The sequence below is a fragment of the Aedes albopictus genome, chromosome 2 (genome assembly GCF_035046485.1).
Source record: "Aedes albopictus strain Foshan chromosome 2, AalbF5, whole genome shotgun sequence".
Lineage (NCBI taxonomy): Eukaryota > Metazoa > Arthropoda > Insecta > Diptera > Culicidae > Aedes > Aedes albopictus.
In genome coordinates this window covers 344,223,287-344,242,901 of record NC_085137.1, presented here as the reverse complement: position 1 = coordinate 344,242,901, position 19,615 = coordinate 344,223,287, and the positions used below count along the sequence as shown (strand labels likewise).

The following is a 19,615-nucleotide window of genomic DNA, read 5'->3' as shown; positions in this document are numbered from 1 at the left end:
ACTAATTAGGTTCCGGTCCCATGGGACCGAATGAGTGTTTGAGCGCTTGTTTCTGTGCGAACGTGAATAAAATTGGTACCAACGGATGGCTGTTTCTTAGCGACCAACACTGGCAGAGTGCACTGTTTTAACTTGTGAGGAACTTTAGAAATATTAGATATTACTAAATTCTTTTGGTACGTTTTACTATTTAGTTGACATGAAACGGGCTCACCGATTTGATGTATTCTTTTCAAAGGTCATTCCACCGTCACGAAAGAAAAGAAAACTTTTCTTCTGATAATGTTTTTTTTTGTTGCGATCCCATTCGTAATCGTTTAAGAAAAAAAAACAGCTCTGTGATTTCGGAGGGTTGGAAGAGCCTTTTATACTATCACGCCAAGGACCTGGGATCGAATCCCACTCCCGACAAACTTCGGAAGGGAAGTAAAGCATGGGTCCCGTGATAAATTTGACCAGGGCTAACAATCTGTATATAATAATTGTTCATGTCATTTTTTTACGTCATTATGAATATGCCATTTTCGAAAATATTGTATTTCCAAAGAATAAAATAATAACGAACATATTTTCTATGAAAATGTGTAATGTCATCCATAATTAATTTAAAACATCCCATACTTTAAAGAAAATGTACCCATAAAATATAAAATTTTCGAAAAAAAAGGAAAGTTTGACCAATAAATAATACTGAAATGCTCCAAATACCAATTCTCCATAAAAAATTAAAATTGTACCCGTAGTAAATTGAATATTGCTTCATAGAAAAGTCAAATTGCGCCATTCCAATAGATACATTCTCCATAATTATTATGAAACTGCACCATAGAAAATATGAACTGCTTCATAAAAATGAGAATAGTCTTCAATGAAAACTCCACCGCCTTCCGCAAACTTCAGGAACCTTGTTCGGTTTATGTTGCTGAGCTGGCAGCAATCGACTTCGCCTTGGGGATGATCTCAAACATGCCCGCAGACCATTTCTTCATCTTCTCGGATAGTCTTAGTTCTATTGAGGCACTCCGGTCGATGAAACCTGTAAAGCATTCATCTTACTTTCTTACAAAAATAAGGGAGCAGATGGGTGCACTGGTCGAAATATCATACAAGATTACCTTTGTATGGGTCCCCTCACATTGCTCAATTTATGGCAATGAGAAGGCGGATTCTCTCGCAAAGGTGGGCGCACAGGAAGGTGAGATCTGTGAAAGAAGAATTTCACACGATGAATTTTTCCATTTAGTTCGTCAGAGTTCTCTTCAAAGTTGGCAACGTGATTGGCGAGATGGCCAACTGGGACGGTGGTTACATTCTATTATTCCTAATGTTTCTTTGCGAGCGTGGCATTACGGTTTGGACGTAGGTCGAGACTTCATACGCGTGATGTCAAGACTCATGTCCAACCATTACTCGCTAGGCGCGCATTTGCATAGAATAAACCTCGCGCTCGACAAGCTTTGTACTAAATGCGGTTCCGGTTATGATGACATCGACCACGTAGTTTGGCAATGCCCGGATAATGACGCCTCCAGAGCGCTACTATTGGATACCCTTGAGGCCCGAGGTAGACAACCCTTTGTTCCAGTAAGAGATGTGTTGGGAACCCGCGATCTAATCTATATGCGGTCCATTTATGAGTTTCTTCGCATGTGTTGTATAAAGGTATAATCTTCTGTTTTTTTTTCGCTTCAGTTTTTTTTTTCTTTGTGTGTGTCTTTTTTGTGTTATATGTTCCTGGCCATCCGGCAGACGAAAACCCGTGACAAGCCCATGCCAACACCAGAGGCGACGCCAAAAGCCAAGATACCTCCCGGATGTGCTACAGAGAACCCTGAAACCTTATCCTCACCATGCCTTTCCTTGAAATTTTGTGACCCGCTAACCTCGAGCAGCCACGAGTACCCTGGCCTCCTCCCAGTACTAACCTTGAGTACCTAAGAAAGTCAGAAAATTGTATGTAACTGAATACAAAGAATGAATTTCGGCTCCGTAAAGCGTTACACGCGATTGAGCCATAAATAAATGAACTAGACAAAAAAAAATAAAAATGAGAATTCTCCATAACTTTAAACTTCTGCATCACTAAAGTAGTTCAATGTGCTGAATTACTGAATTTAAATTATGACAACATGCTAATCTATGGAGGATATTCATTTTTTTCTAAATCGTTCAGGCTCATTTCCTTGAGAACTCTTCCAAGCATTCCTTAAATAGAGTACCCCAGAAGTTTATTATAGAACACATTTATAAAACCTTCCTTGAATACTTTAAAATTCATAAAAAAAACATCCAGAAGTTCTAGTTAGGATATCTGCTACGTTCTTCTTCTTCTTCTTTATGGCTCGACGTCCTCACTGTGACTTGGCCTGCCTCCCTTCAACTTAGTGTTCTTTGAGCACTTCCTCAGCTATTAATTAAAGGGCTTTCTTTGCCTGCCATTGCATGAATTTGTATATTGTGAGGCAAGTACACACTATGCCCAGGGCGTCGAGAAAATTTCTCCGGATTGGCGATCCTCAGCCTTAACCACTAGGCTAACCGGAAACCCCTGCTACGTTCTCTTTATGAAAGTTCGTTTAGAACATCTTCCATGCAATACTTTGTCAATTCTTCTAGAATTTCCCTTAGGAAATTCCAGAAATTTATCAAAGAATTCCTATAGAAAAACTTTTATTGATTTTCCCAGAATTCTATAGTTTCTCTCAGAAATCCTTACTTCTTCAAGAAATCATTCATGGATTTATTCAAATATGCTCCCAGTGATTCCTCCAGAAAATCAAAAGTAAGGAATTCCTCCAGAAACTTTGCTAAGGATTTATTTTTAAATCTTCCAAAGCTCTTCAGAAATTCTTCCAGGAATTAAAAATTTCTTTGTGGATTCCTTTAGAATTTGATATGCGATTTCTCCATGAGTTTGTCCATTGATTCCTTGTATGGATTACATAAATTACTTGAGAAATTAGGTTCTGAAATCAAAAAAGATTTTTTTCAGAAAACACTCCATAGGTTTCTTCAGAAATTCTTCCAAGAATTCCTTTGGAAATTTATCCAGATATTCTCTCAAAAATTTCTCCAAAACTCCAAACAAGGTAAATTTTTATGCGCTCCTTTTGAAACTCCGCCAGGGGGTTTTACCTTAGAAAAAATTCAAGGAATTTATTTTTAGTCATTCCTTCGGAGTTTTCTACAGAGATTGTTTCAGAAAATCTTTCATAATTTCTTGCACTGATTTTTTTTCAAAAAATCTTCCAAAGATTCCTTTGAAAATTCATACAAGAATTTTTCAAAGAATTTTCATTGAAAATACCTGAAAGAATATATCCTGGAATTTCTTTGGGAATTTATCCAGCAAATCCTGCAGAATTTTTTCCGGTGATTATCACTTTCAGTGATCCTTGCAGGTATTTCTCTACACAGAAAAAATATGTAATTAAAATTCAGCGAGAAATCATGCACATAAAGGGAATGCTAGAGTTAGTGCACTTTTACATGAGATGTAATGTAAAACTACATTACCGTCGTGTAAATTTCCGCCAACCATCACGTAAACCATTATGGACTCCAACCGGTTACGTGAGTATTAGCGGAAATTTACACGATTGTAACGTAATTTTACATGATATCTCATGTAAATATGCACTAACTCTAGCATTCCCTTTATGTGCATGATTTCTCGCTGAATTTTACATGAATATTTTTTCTGTGTAGAGATTCCTGCAAAAGTTCATACACATATTCCTTCAGGATTTTCTCCATGTTTTCCCGGGAAATACTCCGGCAATTCCTCTAAGTATAACTCTTATAATTTTCCCACTGAATCATTAAAGAATTAATTCAGAAAATATTCCCTAGGTATTTCTGCATGAATTCCTTTAGAAATATTTCCAAGGGTTTCTCCTATGGATATTTTTTTAATTCTTCACTTAACCTAATTTACAGCTCTTTTAGTCCACTAGGGCACTGCGTGAGCGATTCCAATCGGCGGCTGCACTTACACTTTTGTACAGCGCCTTAATGTATTCTATTCTAATTATACTATATCGAACTGGTTGCCGTTGCGCTGGTGTCACTTTTTTGCCCTTTCCATGGTAGAATGATGAACAAGAGGATGTTGATGTGTGGTTTTTGTTCCATTTTCCAGTCCGATTGGGAGTCCATTATGAGTTGCCGTTAGCCGGTGATATCCAAGTTTCCGGCTCTCGGGGGAAAGAGCAACTAACGAGAAATTGCAAGTGCCGGGGCTGGGATCGAACGCATGAACGTGTAGCAACTACGCTACGGGCCCTGGCTCCTATGGATCTTTACAGAAGCTAATTTATCTAGACGTGTTTCCAGAAATTCCTTCGCAAATATGTCCACATGACGCTCCAGGAATACTTATAGAAAATACTCCAGGAATGGTATCAAAGCATTTCTCCAGGATTTTTGCTAAAAAATCTTCTATAAACTTTTCTAGGAATTACACATTTAACTTCAAGATTTTTTTTAGAAATGCTTCCTGAGATTTCTATAAGAACTTCCCTTGGACTTCATCAGCTCTTCTTCTAGATATTCATTAAAGAATATTTTTGAGATTTTTACATTGACTTTAACTTGAAATTTCTTCAGAAATTTCTCTAGGGATTCTTGCAAAAATTCTTTCAGGGATTCATTCAGACATTTCTGCACAGATTCCTTCTGAAATTTCTTCAAAAATATCTCCTGAGACTTTTCCGGAATTTTGGAAATTTCTTCATGAATGATAGCAGTTTTTTTTTTTAAATACTCCTGAGCACTTTCAGAAAAATCTCCTGGGATTCCTTCAGAGATATCTGCATAATTTGTTTAAGATATTCTTCATGTTTTTTTTTTTCAAAAGTTCCTCAAAAGAAATCTCTAGAGGATTATCTGAAGGAATTTCTTAGAAAAACTTCTTGCGTTACCTTGAGAGATTCCTAGAATATATTATTAAAAATTTCTGAGGCTATTCCCGGATAAATACTTTTGAAGCAATTTCTGACGTTATCTCTGAAAGAATCCTGGATGAATACCTGGGGGAATAAACGACAAAATTTCTCAAGATATCTACTCAGTTTTTTGATCGAAAAAACATGGGAAGCGTTTGGATGAACTCTGAAAGTAATTCCAAAGAAAATTTTTTTGAGGAATTTCTGAAGGAAATCCGTAGAGGAATGCCTTTAAAAAATGTCGTCAGAAATCACTCCAGGCAGACACAGGTACTGGTGAAATTCTTGGAAAAACACCTTCAATAAGTTTCTGAGGGATCTCTGGAGGATTTTCTGAAGAAATCCTTGGAAGACCTCCTAAGTGGAGATACCTCTGAAGGAGTTCTTAGGAGAATTTCTTATACATCTTCTGAAGGAATTAATACACACAAATTTTCTGAAGCAATGTAGAAATTTCTGAGGGAAATCCTGCAGAAACAAAAAAAAATAGTGGAAGAATTCTGGAAGAAATAGAATAATATCTACAGAAACCCAAAAGAAATACTTCAGGAGGACATTTGATAGTTTTCCTTGAGAAATGCATTCAAAATACAAGAAGAAATACATGCACGAACTTTTGTAGCAATCCTTGAAGAAATTTTCTAAAAAAGCCCGGAGGGAATCTTAGGAGGAATTTCTGAAGAAACCCGTAGACTGGTTTCAACGAATAAAAGGAAGATTTCCTAAAAGAATCTCTGGAGGAATTTCAAAGACGTACAAGGACAGGAATGCATTCTAAAGGGATACTTGAAGGTGTTCCGCTGAAATTATACTAGAAAATCCTGCGAGAATTTCTTCCTATAAAATTCTAGTATTCATTTTAAAGTAAAATATTGGCAAGGCTTCGTACACTGATCTGCTGATTGAAAGGCATACGTTTTACTTCTCGGCTATTTCACCGAGTTGGAGGTTAGAAGATAAATATGAAACTGATTCGTAAGGTACACCGGGGCAAGTTGAAACAGGTGGGGCAAGATGAAACAGCGGGTTAACATGATGCTATCCAATGATGGTGAACAGCTTGATTTCCTTAACACATAGTTTTTGATTCAAACAATCTTTTGACAAAAGAAAAAATTCCAAATTGTATTGAAATCTATTTCAAAACTTCGCGTTTCATCTTGCCCCGGTGTACCTTATTACATTTTATTTATTTACTGTGTATTCTTCCGGAATGAAGTACATGGGACAGAGTGCTTCTTAAGCGCCTATTTAGTGCAGTTATAAGTAAGATGTATGTTTCTGAGTAATGAGTTGCGTTGTCAGTGTTTGAAAGCTCAGTGGAATAATAATTTTAAAATGAAGGACTTTTTTTGTTAATTTGTTTTAAATACCTTTTGATATTTACTTCCGGACAAAAATACATATATCGAATTGTATGAAACGGGTTAACCCTCTAATGCCTAACCCCGCCTTTAGACGGGGTATAGTTTGAGCATTTTTGTATTTTTTCCGTGGAAAATCAAAACTTTTATATTTTTGGCTGATATTTAGGACTGTGATGTATTGTATATCTCAAATGGATTTTGGTGTCTTTTAAGCGTATTTACATTTTTTTAAATCATTGAATATTGTAGTCACCTTTCAGAAGTCATTGTTTATTTTGTATTGAATCGTTACAATTAACATATTTTAATTTTGTCCCCAATCATTCTATTATAGCATAATAGTTTAAGGGAGTCGAATACACACTAAAATGATTTTCCTACGGAAAATAAAATTTTGCATAAAAAAATAAAAATAAAAATATTTTAACAATAATCATAAAATCTCAAAATGTTTTCGTCTCAAAAACTCCGTATCTCAAATAGGCTTCCAGGAAAAATATTAAAGTGTGGGGGTATTCAAAAATAAAAATTAAAAAATCGAAAACCGAAATTCACAAAATTAAAAATTTAAAAAAAAATCTCTTCCAAACATTTAGATCAAAATCAAAAATTTGGGTATTAGAGGGTTAAATCTTTTTAAACCGTTCTATTATTACAAAAGTTCGGACAACACAACGTCAGAAGGAAAAAAAAGTCGAAATGAAAAATGTAAGAGACAAAAGGATATGAAGATGTTACACTTTTTTCACTAAGCCATTAAAAACTACCTTTGATCATGCACTTTTCAAATAAAATTTTTCGTCCCATGCAGTCTGCAAATAACATCAACTCAACTATCTGTCTCTTCTCGAATTGGTTGCATTGTTTTGATGACCACACATCGATCTGTGAAAATACGCTCCACTGATGCGGAATCAATTAGTGCGCGCCCGCTGGTACAACCATTTTCGGCCTTTTCCATAGTACAAAAAAAAAACCTCTACCTGCTTCGTCAAACAGTGTAGTGTCCTCTCCACCAGCCAGCCCAGCCTAGCCAAACAAGCCAAAACCATTTGTTCACTGTGCCAAAAACAACCAACCATCGAAATCAGCCCCTTTCCGGTCCCGCCCCAACTGCTATCGAGTTGCGGCGGGCGCATCATCAACGTGACTTCCTCCCACGGTGAAACGGAAACAGGATCCCTAGAGGAGCACCCCCTCCTCGGAAGAGTACGGTCAATTTGCAATTTGTCGTGTGAGCAGTCGTGGTTCCGAAATAATTGCGTGATGTGCTCGGGTTGAACGGGACTGGAAGTGGGGGCGGTAAGGTGGGCACTCTACTCCAATCGGCCGTTTGTCGCCGGTTGTTGTTTTCCCAATCGATAATAATCACCCAAAACCACGGAAAAAAAGAGTACACAAATGAGCAGCAGTTCATTCTGATCGGCGCTGTTTTCAAGTGGTCGTATTACGCCAACAAGCTTCAACGGGGTGGACAGAGGGATGAAATTCGAAATAGAGGGTCAAAATAAGGGTGTCTCACGCTTAAAAACATAATATTCGAAAAATGTCAAGTCTTATCCTCCGAATCAGTTGTTTTGGACTCCCAGAAGCTACGTTCAAAATTTATGCGAAATCTATTAAGTCTAAGGGGGCGCTAAACGAGCTTGGAAAACTTGGCCAAATGTATGTAGAAATCTTAAGATTTCGGTTTTTTGGCGCTAGGTGTCACAAGCATTAAATTAACCCGGGAGCGGTCGCGTCGTGTACTGAGTACACGCACCATGAAAAATGCACGCTTGTACAGCGTGAGCATGGCGTCGTTGCAGGTAGTCAAAGACGCGACTGCTCGAGGGTTAATAAAACCTGTAGTATTTTTATAGGGACTAATATACCAAACAACTTTGTCCAAGACCGTAAAGTGATCCGACGCCTGTTAGGCGAAACATTGGAATTTCATTATAGCGGTTTAATACAAAAAGTGTAATGAAATTTAGAGACGTTGCCAAATTCGACAATGATACTCAACCAAAAATGACCGAATATTTAAAATCTCGAGCCACTGTTTGGCGCGACAGTCGACGAGCAGTGGATAGCAGGGTAACGAAATTAACAATGAAACACACGAATATCGGAAATGAACAAAAACCATTTAAAAATTGAAGCTTTTTGTGCAAATAACAATGAAACAAGGCAGCATACACGTACGACATCTGTTGATATGCACATACACTTTTCTGCCTTCCCCACCAGTCGGCCACGAACAGTTGGCCGGAATTGTTTAACCAGGGCTGACCGCGTGAGGGCCAAAGGTGCGCGGTTGTGCACGGAAAGAACAGCAACGGACGGAAGAAAGAAAAACTGTTTGTGTGAAACATGGGACAAGTGCACAAACTACAGCGCACCCGCGTATGCACCTACAACAACTGGTGGACTGTTGTCGTTTATTTGAACGGTTTGTTGAATAGATTAACCATTTTGTTTGCATTTTACCGAAGGGATTATATTGATTGTTAAATTGGTACTGGCTTGTTCACCGCTGGGATGGAAAATCCGAGCAAATTGGGGAGAATTATGTTTTTGTTGATTCAGGGTTCATGAATAGGGATTTTGAAGTACTTAAGTTTGGTGTATTTAAGGATTATTTTACTGACTCTTCAGCGGTTGCACTGATGTGATTTGTACACGCTCTCATTATTATTACCTTAAAAGGTACGAAACTGATTATACTCATTCCAATTCCTTCAGGAATTCCTTCAGGGATTCTTTCAGGAATTCCTTCAGGGATTCCTCCAGAAACTCCTTCAGGGGTTCCTTCAAGAATTCCTTCAGGTATTCCTCCAGGAATTTCTTCAGGGATTCCTTCAGGAATTTCTGCAGGGATTCCTTCAGTAATTCTTTCAGGGATTCCTTCAGGAATTCCTTCCAGGACTCCTTTAGGAATTCCTACAAGAATTCCTTCAGGAATTCTCAAATGCATTCCTTCAAGAATGCCTACAGGGATTCCTTAAGGGATTCCTATAGGGATCCCTTCAGGCATTCCTTCAGCGATTCCTTCAGGCATTCCTTCAGGGATTCCTTCAGGAACTCCTTTAGGGATTCCTTCGGGAATTCCTTCAGGAATTCCTTCAAGAATTCCTTCAGGGATTCCTTCAGGAATTTCTTCAGGGATTCCTTCAGAAATTCCTTCAGGGATTCCATCAGGAATTCCTTCAGAGATTCCTTCAGGAATTCCTTCAGAGATTCCTTCAGGAATTCCTTCAGGGATTCCTCCAGGAATTCCTTCAGGGATTCCTTCAGGAATTCCTTCAGGGATTCCTTCAGGAATTCCTTCAGGGATTCCTTCAGAAATTTCTTCAGGGATTCCTTCAGGAATTCCTTCAGGGATTCCTTCAGGAATTCCTTCAGGGATTCCTTCAGGAATTCCTTCAGGGATTCCTTCAGGAATTCCTTCAGGGATTCCTTCAGGAATTCCTTCAGGGATTCCTTCAGGAATTCCTTCAGGAATTCCTTCAGGGATTCCTTCAGGAATTCCTTCAGGGATTCCTTCAGGAATTCCTTCAGGGATTCCTTCACGAATTCCTTCAGGGATTCCCTCAGGAATTCCTTCAGGGATTCCTTCAGGAATTCCTTCAGGGATTCCTTCAGGAATTCCTTCAGGGATTCCATCAGGAATTCTTTCAGGGATTCCTTCAGGAATTCCTTCAGGGATTCCTTCAGAAATTTCTTCTGGGATTCCTTCAGGAATTCCTACAGTGATTCCCTCAGGGATTCCTTCAGGAATTCCTTCAGGGATTCCATTAGGAATTCCTTCAGGGATTCCATTAGGAATTCCTTCAGGGATTCCATCAGGAATTCTTTCAGGGATTCCTTCAGGAATTCCTTCAGGGATTCCTTCAGAAATTTCTTCTGGGATTCCTTCAGGAATTCCTACAGTGATTCCCTCAGGGATTCCTTCAGGAATTCCTTCAGGGATTCCATTAGGAATTCCTTCAGGGATTCCATTAGGAATTCCTTCAGGGATTCCTTCAGGAATTCCTTCAGGGATTCCTTCAGGAATTCCTTCAGGAATTCCTTCAGGGATTCCTTCAGGAATTCCTTCAGGGATTCCTTCAGGAATTCCTTCAGGGATTCCTTCAGGAATTCCTTCAGGGATTCCTTCAGGGATTCCTTCAGGAATTCCTTCAGGGATTCCTTCAGGAATTCCTTCAGGGATTCCTTCAGGAATTCCTTCAGGGATTCCTTCAGGAATTCCTTCAGGAATTCCTTCAGGAATTCCTTCAGGGATTCCTTCAGGAATTCCTTCAGGGATTCCTTCAGGAATTCCTTCAGGGATTCCTTCAGGAATTCCTTCAGGGATTCCTTCAGGAATTCCTTCAGGGATTCCTTCAGGAATTCCTTCAGGGATTCCTTCAGGAATTCCTTCAGGGATTCCTTCAGGAATTCCTTCAGGGATTCCTTCAGGAATTCCTTCAGGGATTCCTTCAGGAATTCCTTCAGGGATTCCTTCAGGAATTCCTTCAGGGATTCCTTCAGGAATTCCTTCAGGGATTCCTTCAGGAATTCCTTCAGGGATTCCTTCAGGAATTCCTCAAGGGATTCCTCCAGGAATTCCTCAAGGGATTCCTCCAGGAATTCCTCAAGGGATTCCTCCAGGAATTCCTCCAGGGATTCCTCCAGGAATTCCTCCAGGGATTCCTCCAGGAATTTTTCCAGCGATTCCTCCAGGGATTCCTCCAGGAATTCCTCCAGGGATTCCTCCAGGAATTCCTCCAGGGATTCCTCCAGGAATTCCTCCAGGGATTCCTCCAGGAATTCCTCCAGGGATTCCTCCAGGGATTCCTCCAGGAATTCCTCCAGGAATTCCTCCAGGGATTCCTCCAGGAATTCCTCCAGGGATTCCTCCAGGAATTCTTCCAGGGATTCCTCCAGGAATTCCTCTAGGAATTCCTCCAGGAATTCCTCCAGGGATTCCTCCTGGAATTCCTCCAGGGATTCCTTCTGGAATTCCTCCAGGATTTCCTCCAGGATTTCCTCCAGGAATTCCTCCAGGGATTCCTTCAGGAATTCCCTCAGGGATTCAGGGATTCTTCTAGAGTTTTCTCCGGGAATTTCTCCAATGATTTCTCCAGGAATTCATCTACAGATTTCTCCACAAATTCAATTAGATATTTGTCCAGGACTTTCACCAGAGATTCCCCTAGGAATTCTTCAAAGAATTCCTTCACGAATTTATCTAAGTATTCTTCCGAGATTTCATCCAGGGATTCCTCCACAAATTTCTCTAGGGATGCCTCCAGGAATGCCTGCAGGAATTTCCCTAGGGATTCCTCCAAGAATTCATTCAGGATTTTTTCTAGGGATTCCTCCAGGGTTTCCCCAATGATTCCTCCAGGGTTTCCCCAGAGATTTTTCCTGCGAAATTTAGCCAGAATGTTCTGTTGCAAGGTTCAAGCTTTAGTTCAATTAAGAACAATTTACAATTTTACAGAATAATTTTGTTTCCATATTAGTTTTTTAGCAATCGAAAGGTTCGTAATCTTTAATAATTGACCATATTGATATAAAGTTGAACAATTTTAATTGAGATAAATCTAATGGAACGTGATGTACTGAAACATGAAGTGAGGATGGTGAGATTTGAACTTTGTGTCTTCTTTTTATACAACGTTATAACTTGACCGCTTTATAATTTGAACATTCCATAGATGTTATAATAGAAAAAGATTTCGTTTAAAATCATACGATGAATTTTGAAGTCACACAAAACAAGAAATAATAATGTGTAAGCTTTCAGTGATATAGCAGAAAACACACCCGCAAACGTATTCATATCCAGTTTGTTGGAAATTTTTGCGAACACGCCCGGCAAACCAGTTCATCTTTCCAAATAAAAAGCGCACTCCGCTCGCTGATGAAAACTCAAAACCAATTATCCCTTTTGCCATGAAACCCGCACCCAGAGGAAAAGCATCACCTACCTCATTCGATCCAGCTCCTCCCGGATTTCGGCGTTGGTCAGCTGCACAGAATTTTTCCGAACGTACTTTTTCAAGCTGTTTTCGAGCATTTTGTAATCCTCACGTCGCTGATTGGTGAGCGTATTCAGCTGCTTCGTTAGCAACCGAACCTGATCCTCCAGTGAAAGGACCGGCACAATGGTTTCCCCATCAAAAGGATCCGTATCCGATTTATCGTCGAAACGAGTCGCCGGAGTGAGGTTTGCTCCGTTCGCAGCCCGGTTCACATTGTTGTTGCCGTTGATGTTGGATGTGCTTCCACTGGCCGGACCTCCAAGGGCACTCGTAACCGATAACGTTATTAATCCTAGGATAATCACCAACCTCGATAATAAATTCTCCATTTTACTAAATTTATTGAACGTTCGCCTGCCGCAGAGACTAAGCTACCGGAGCACACTCTTCTTGGTAGAAGTGAAACAATTATTTCTTCTGCTCTGCCTGGTGAAAACAATTTAAATTCGCTTAGCTAGTCGTTATTTATCGACTGAATCCAGCTGGGGAAACAACACACATAAACTATTGCCTCCCTATTGCCAACAGGATACTAGCACTGTATACAGTTCTAAACCGCAAAACGGAGAACGTGAATTTTCCGCACGGAACGAGGTAACACGATTTTCCGGCCGAAGCACGAGACGCTTTAAGCGGTATGCACAATAAATTTGCAATTATGGCTCCAATTTGTTAATTTTTCCTCTTCCTCTTGTGTTGGTTTGCACTGACTGGTAGGCACCCCGCTGGCGTTGAATCGAGCTTTCGACACATTCGCCGCTTGCTCGGCAATGTGTCGTGTCACGTTTTTTTGGTACTTTATTTCCCGCACATGGAGCAACAATTCACTTCAGCTTGCCGCAATTATTCCAATAAATTTCGAGCAGCAACCAATAAATAAGTAAACAACCGCTGCTACACACACCGATCAGATTTGAATCTGACACTCCCGGGATACTCGCGGAGCCGGAAAATTTACAACCGACGTTTTTCCTCGCTATTTTCCCCTGAATGTTGGTTTTGCAATGATATATAATTGTTCGAACAAGTTTATTGACAAACATAAATGTTATTCGTGAACGATGACAACTGGACACTATTCCGATAAAAAAAACTAAAATGTAACACAAATGGCCTATTCCACGGACATTCCCATTCAAATCATTCCGGGTGAATGGGTTCAAGCCATAAATAAATGATCAGACTATGATCACAGAACGCGAGGCACATCAAATCCACGAGTTGATTACGATTCAATCCTTTCTGCACCTTCTTCAGTTCGTTGTAATTCCCATTCGTAGCCAACAGTTCACCGTCACGGATAACTCACTTTCACGATTCCACGGCACAATTCACAATTCCATCACACAGAAAAAACACGCCGTTCTCGTTCTATCCGTTGATTCCCTTAGATAACGTTACTCCATTCATAAATATTTAATTCACACTCCAAGCAGGACGAGCTCCAGCTCCGTTCAGCTCAGAAAAATCAATAGCAGAGCGCACCGAGCAAAAACACAGCACATCGCCTCGTGCACCGCGTGCATTGACGTTCGCACAGCATATGCCCCAGTATCCCATCCGTGGTGCTCCACTTTCGTACTATTTCACGCACTATCACCTCCGACAAAACGCAACGCGATTGACATAGATGAGAGCTAATCAACGCAACGCACCGTACTCAACGTTCAGTGATATCCTTATACTGAACTTTCAACCGCACTCAGTATCAGTATCCTTCCTCCCACCAAGAAGTATCCTTTTTGCGCAACGGTTCCAACATGGACTGACTACAAACGTGTCCTTACCGATAGCTTTTATACGACGCTCTCTCCAGAAGTGCATTTCCACAGGAATTATGCTGCTAACCTACCAACCACCTACAATGCAATGTGGTGAGAGACACCCTACTCATGAGCGAATGTCTGGAGAGCATTCTACTTTTATGCTCCGTTCGGTGCAGCATGCTGCAGCCGGTTGCTTTCGAGAGAGCATAGAAGAGCGTAAACAACATCGCACGGAGAAGGCGATGTTTTGGCGTTTGTTGATCTCACAGCCATGTGGGACTCCTGTCCTGGCACATTCGACTGCGAGGTGGTTGCTGGTGACTCACTTTGTTTTGATTTGGATACCACCTTGCGGTTTATCGTTGCTCCCAGCAAGTGGGAGGAGTGGGTGGTAGTATAAAGAGAAAAAGAACGACGAATGAACGAAGGCTCATGAAAGGGTGACCTTTGCGGTGATGTCTATCTGAGTAGAAAGTTGGATACCTTGGTTGTGGTTATGCAAAGGTTTTCTACTATGAAACACAGCTATGAAATAAATTTCTTCATTTCCGTTATCTAAGGAATATAGGGTGATGGAAGTAGTTTGGCCCAACCAAAAATGCCACATAATTAAATTGAATAAAATACAATCGATGTTAAATAGGGTAATTGATCCGATCATGGAGGAGTCAAGCACTGGGTTCATGTTTAAACCACAATTGTATCGCTCCAAGCAAACTTTTTACATGGATTGAATTGAAAATAATAAAATCCATCTTTAATCTACGGGAAAATAACGAAATATTGCCTCTTTGATGTTGTTATGAGCATTTTATTCGTTTTTATCTGAAAGAACAATGTGTTCCTAATGTTGCTATTGTTGCGGTATCCCATTGAAATCATATGGGATACCGCAACATTAGGTACACTACCGCAACAATAGGAACACAGCAGCAAACACATTTAGGATTTTTTTTAAATAGGTTTTTGGGCAAATCTTAAGCAAACAAATGGTGTAATCTCATAATTTAAGCACCATATATCTATTAAAAATACCTTTTGGTAACATTTCAGTCGAAAAAGTGCTCAATTGGGTTTTTAAATTAAGAAAAAATCATTTGATTTTTATTTTTAAACGAAAGAGCACTTTTTTCTGAGCCACTATGATTTTTTTCAGGTTTTTAGAGCTTTATTTTGATACCTAAAATCAATTTCAAAGAGATTGTTTCAAATCACCTTTTGACAGCTGGGCAACTGTTTGACAGCTCCGCCCAGTACAAAATCCAAGGAGAGGAGGGGTGATTCATCAAATCGCTCCCATACAAACTTCAAATTGATCTTTGAATAGGTTCCCGGGCACCAAAATTCATGAAAATTTGGATTTCGGCTCAGTTTGACATGCAGATTCAGAATATGGAATTATCTCAACACCGCTAAAGATGCCAATTGCCATTACCGCAACATTAGGTACTACCACAACGATGGGAACAATTACCCTAAATAAAGTTATTCAACCTTCTTAAGGGCTGTCAAATTTTGCGCAAGGGGATTTTCACGATTTTTTGATACCACCATACCTTTAGTGAAATATTGGATCAATTCTGCCAAGTCTAAGGGTGTGAAAAACTATGGCGGAGACGGAAAATTATATTTTTATTGTTTGTATAAATTTTCTTGGTTTTACAATGTTTAGCAAAGTTGTCTTTTCTGAAGACTACAAATTTCATTCTTATTATTTTAGGATAGTTTAGATATTTGCTTGACTTTTCTAGTACAAATTTCAAAATCCTGCCACTTCAAGAGAAGCAGATGTAAGGCGATGTTTGATATTATCGGCAGGTTTGTTCTTCTCGTCATGGCGTCTAGGCCAAATTGGGGAACATCCATTAATTACGTCACGCAAAAATCGACCATTTTCAGTTTAACTTGCTCAGAATATCAAAATCAAAAGGTAACTTGTCACAAAACATCTGAAAAGTGTTTTTGTTGGACAAATCCTTGTGTATAACGAACACCACAACAGTTGTTACAGCGCGGAATCCGATTGTTTCCGAAATCAACGAAAATTGGCGGTGTGGTTTTAATGTTGTCATTGTTGCCATTTTTGTGGTCGCTTTTGCAAGACGTACGCCTGTTGTCGATTAGGAAAAAAATGACAATTTAGACGTTTCTGTACAGCTTTTTGAGGAAAAATCGAGCAGTAACCTACTGTAACATGTTTAATGATCATGTTTATGAAGGCAAAGTGCTGTAGAATGGCGACTTCACACATTCTTGAACAAAACACCTGATTCATAAATTGTGGAGATAAAAAGGGTATGGCACAATTTATGAATCAGGTGGAAATCGGATGAAATTTTGCAAGTTTTAAATATGGAAAGGGGGAAGGCTTTCTCAGTCTTTGAATCAAGAACGATTTTTATCTACATTCCCGACGTTTCGGCCTAGGGATTTTTCCTTTTTCAAGGGTCGTAGTGTCTACCGTCTATCGTTTTTGTGGTTTTTGCATATAGAAAGCCATCCCCCTTTCCATCATGTTTCCAGTCGTAAAACCCCATAGTAAGTTTTAAATATATTTCACCAGGTCTTCTATTATTGCAAGAAATGCTCAGCATCTTATAGAACCTGGATGAATTTCGACAGATTCGATGCCATTTTTTATGATGTTATCGTTCCCGAACACTTGATGGAGAACGTATCAGGAACGATTATTGGTCTAAAGCACAGGATATTGTATATTTTGGAGCTACGCTGAGAGATACTACAAAACAGAATTTGAAAACATGTTGGTAGCAAGGATGCTTTCACCCACCTGGCAATCATTAAATTCATTTGTCTATAACTCAGTTCAGAAGCTTGTTACTACAATGTGATGTTCGGAGAACTTGTATAGGGTAGTGTTTTTCCAACATAATTATCACCAAGGACACCATGTTCTAACTCCCATTCTACGGAGTGAGAATTCTAGTATTACCAATTCATATTAAATCAGGGGTTCCCAACCTTTTTGAGGTGGCGACCCCCTTTAATAATTGTCAAAACATCCGGGGCCCAATGAAAATTTTTGAAGAAAAAAAAATAAATTAAATAAACGAAACCGTGTTATTAAATGTGTGGGAGGGATGTTCGACGCTCAATGATACTTTTTTTATTTGACACTCACATCTCGTAAACAATAATATACATGTAAACATGTACATTTAATTTGAGGTGTTGATTAAAAATAGCGGCGCAGCCGAATTTTTTTCCTTCTGAGAGCGTTTTATACTGAAAACTTGTTCCTCGAATTGTGGCTTTTGAGGTTTTTTGGTAACATCGCGGCCCCCTGGACTGGCTTCACGCCCCCCAGAGCACCGCGGACCACTGATTGGGAACCCGTGTACTAAATGATCAAAACAAAATTCAATAATTTAGTAACAGTAGGTGGTACCAACACTTTCACGCCGTAAATATAAAAGTTACAATATGGCGTCCTTGGTGATAATTAGGGACAATGGAAATACGCGGCAAAATTTCTTAAATTTCGCGGGCCAAATTGCGAATTTCGCGGTGTTTTCGCGGCATCATATTTTTGGTCGTATCGTTGAAGAAAACACCAATGTTGCATGCTTAAAGAATAATTCACTTAGATTTTGCGAGGCATGATCATAAATTTACACAAAAGTAACAAATTTGATGAAAAATCGGAAAAGAAGTAGATGTAAAATGCATTAAACTTTTATTTTGCCGTATTCGGAATCGCAAATTATTTTATACTGCTTAAAGTTATCAGCTTATTAATGTTTAAAACTTCAAAATTGGTGGAATTTTGAGGTTATTTTCTAATTTTTGTCAAATTTCGCGTCATTTCGCGGGATTTCTTGAATTTCGCGACCACTTCCCAATTTCGCGGATTTCGCGGCTTCCACGAAATCGCGAATTTCCATTGTCCCTAGTGATAATTGTCGGAAAAACACTACCTCACAAGTTTGCCGAACATCACATTATAGTAACAAGCTTTTGAAGTGAGTTATAGACGCTTGAGTTAAATGATTGCCAGGTGAGTGAATGCATTCTTGGTTGGTGGCCTCAACTTGGGTCTAAATGAGATTTTCGATGAAATCGCCGTCTTATTCATTTGAACCTTATGTAACGCTACATAACACCACAAGATAATAGCAAGCAACGATGAATAACATTTATGGATCCCTATTTTCAATAATTGACTATATATACCCAGGTAACCAATAAGCAGTTAAAATAGCATTAATTCGGCACTATATGCACCTTAACAGCAGGTCATAAAATGCTAATCTGCCGTATATGTGCCATTAGTGCTAATTAAATGCAGGTTTTGGCCCGATATACGGCTGATTAAATGCTTATCCCTCCTATCCTCAAGATTGTCAAAAATAAAAACAAAATATTTCCCCTGCCCATTTTACGGCTTCCCTTTCTCTTCTTTTTTCTCACTCTCCTGCTGTGGAACTTTTGAAGCTTGGGGCACGACCTGAACTGCTGTTGCTGTTTTTTTGCTGCTTTCGGCCAAATTTTGATTCGATCCCTCGATCCTCGGGTTAACCATGGTGCTGAACCGGGCTACAGACAGGGTAAGCTATAGATGATCAGATAAAGCGCGTTGGATTTGTGATCTATTTAAGGCATGAGTTTTACACCAGCATTTGCTTCGTTATGCTATGAGCTCGGCAGGTGCGATAATAAAATCGATCATAGAAAACCAACCATTGAATTAATTTGCCAATGCATATTTTCACATTGATTTAATTCGTTGTTACCTATTATTGACTGAACATGCGAATGATGATGACATCTACAGCCGTGGCACGTAAATTAGAAAGTGGAAATGTGTTGTGGTTTCAGCATCACTCATCTCTCTTGGCAGTTTCATGGCAATAAAGAAGCAGTTATGATGCCTGTTGACCAAAATATACCGTGCATTTGAAATGCTACGAAACTGCTGTCAGATTTTAAATAGCATTTGAATTTCTAATATGGGGCAGTTTAGCAGTCAAACTGTTATGTTACGGCAGTAAGCAGGCCGAATGCAGATATTAAACCGGAATACGGCTTATTCAAATGCTTATTGGTTACCTGGGTAGCCTTTAAACCTCTTCGATGCCAGTTTTGCGATACCTTTTAGCGCATGTAAAGTATTCAGGCCCATGCCAACTGAATGTGAGAGTACCATGTTGAAGTTTTATTCATTTCAAAAGTAGACACACCTGCCTGAAATTGATTCAGATTTTTGGCAGATGTCTATAATGTGCTCTGGGATTATGGTTCTACAGCCATTGAGGTATGGTATCATGAGCTTTACGAGATTTGCCAAAAATTCGATGATTCATAAATAGTGTCTAAAATGATTCATATACGTGGGCAAGTATTCTGCTGATTCATAAACTGTGATTTCCGACATTCGGATTTCACAGAAGTGTTTCAGAAGTTCCATGGGGCTGCAGGCGGTATCAGGGGCATTTCAGGGGGTCTCAGGGAGTTTCAGAGGGTCTCATGGAGCTTGAGAGTAGTTCCAAGGAGTTTCAAAA

At 39.4% G+C, this 19,615-nt stretch overlaps 1 protein-coding gene across 1 annotated transcript in view; it reads right to left on the bottom strand.

Moving 5' to 3' along the window:
- LOC115263162 (protein scabrous) overlaps window positions 1-14,172 on the bottom strand; it is a 173,757-nt gene extending 159,585 nt beyond the window's left edge. The window contains exon 1 of the mRNA XM_029866088.2: window positions 12,274-14,172. Coding sequence (XP_029721948.2) covers window positions 12,274-12,656 — 383 coding nt within the window. The 5' untranslated portion in view covers window positions 12,657-14,172. The remainder of the gene's footprint in view (window positions 1-12,273) is intronic.
- Between the last annotated feature and the right edge of the window lie 5,443 nt (window positions 14,173-19,615).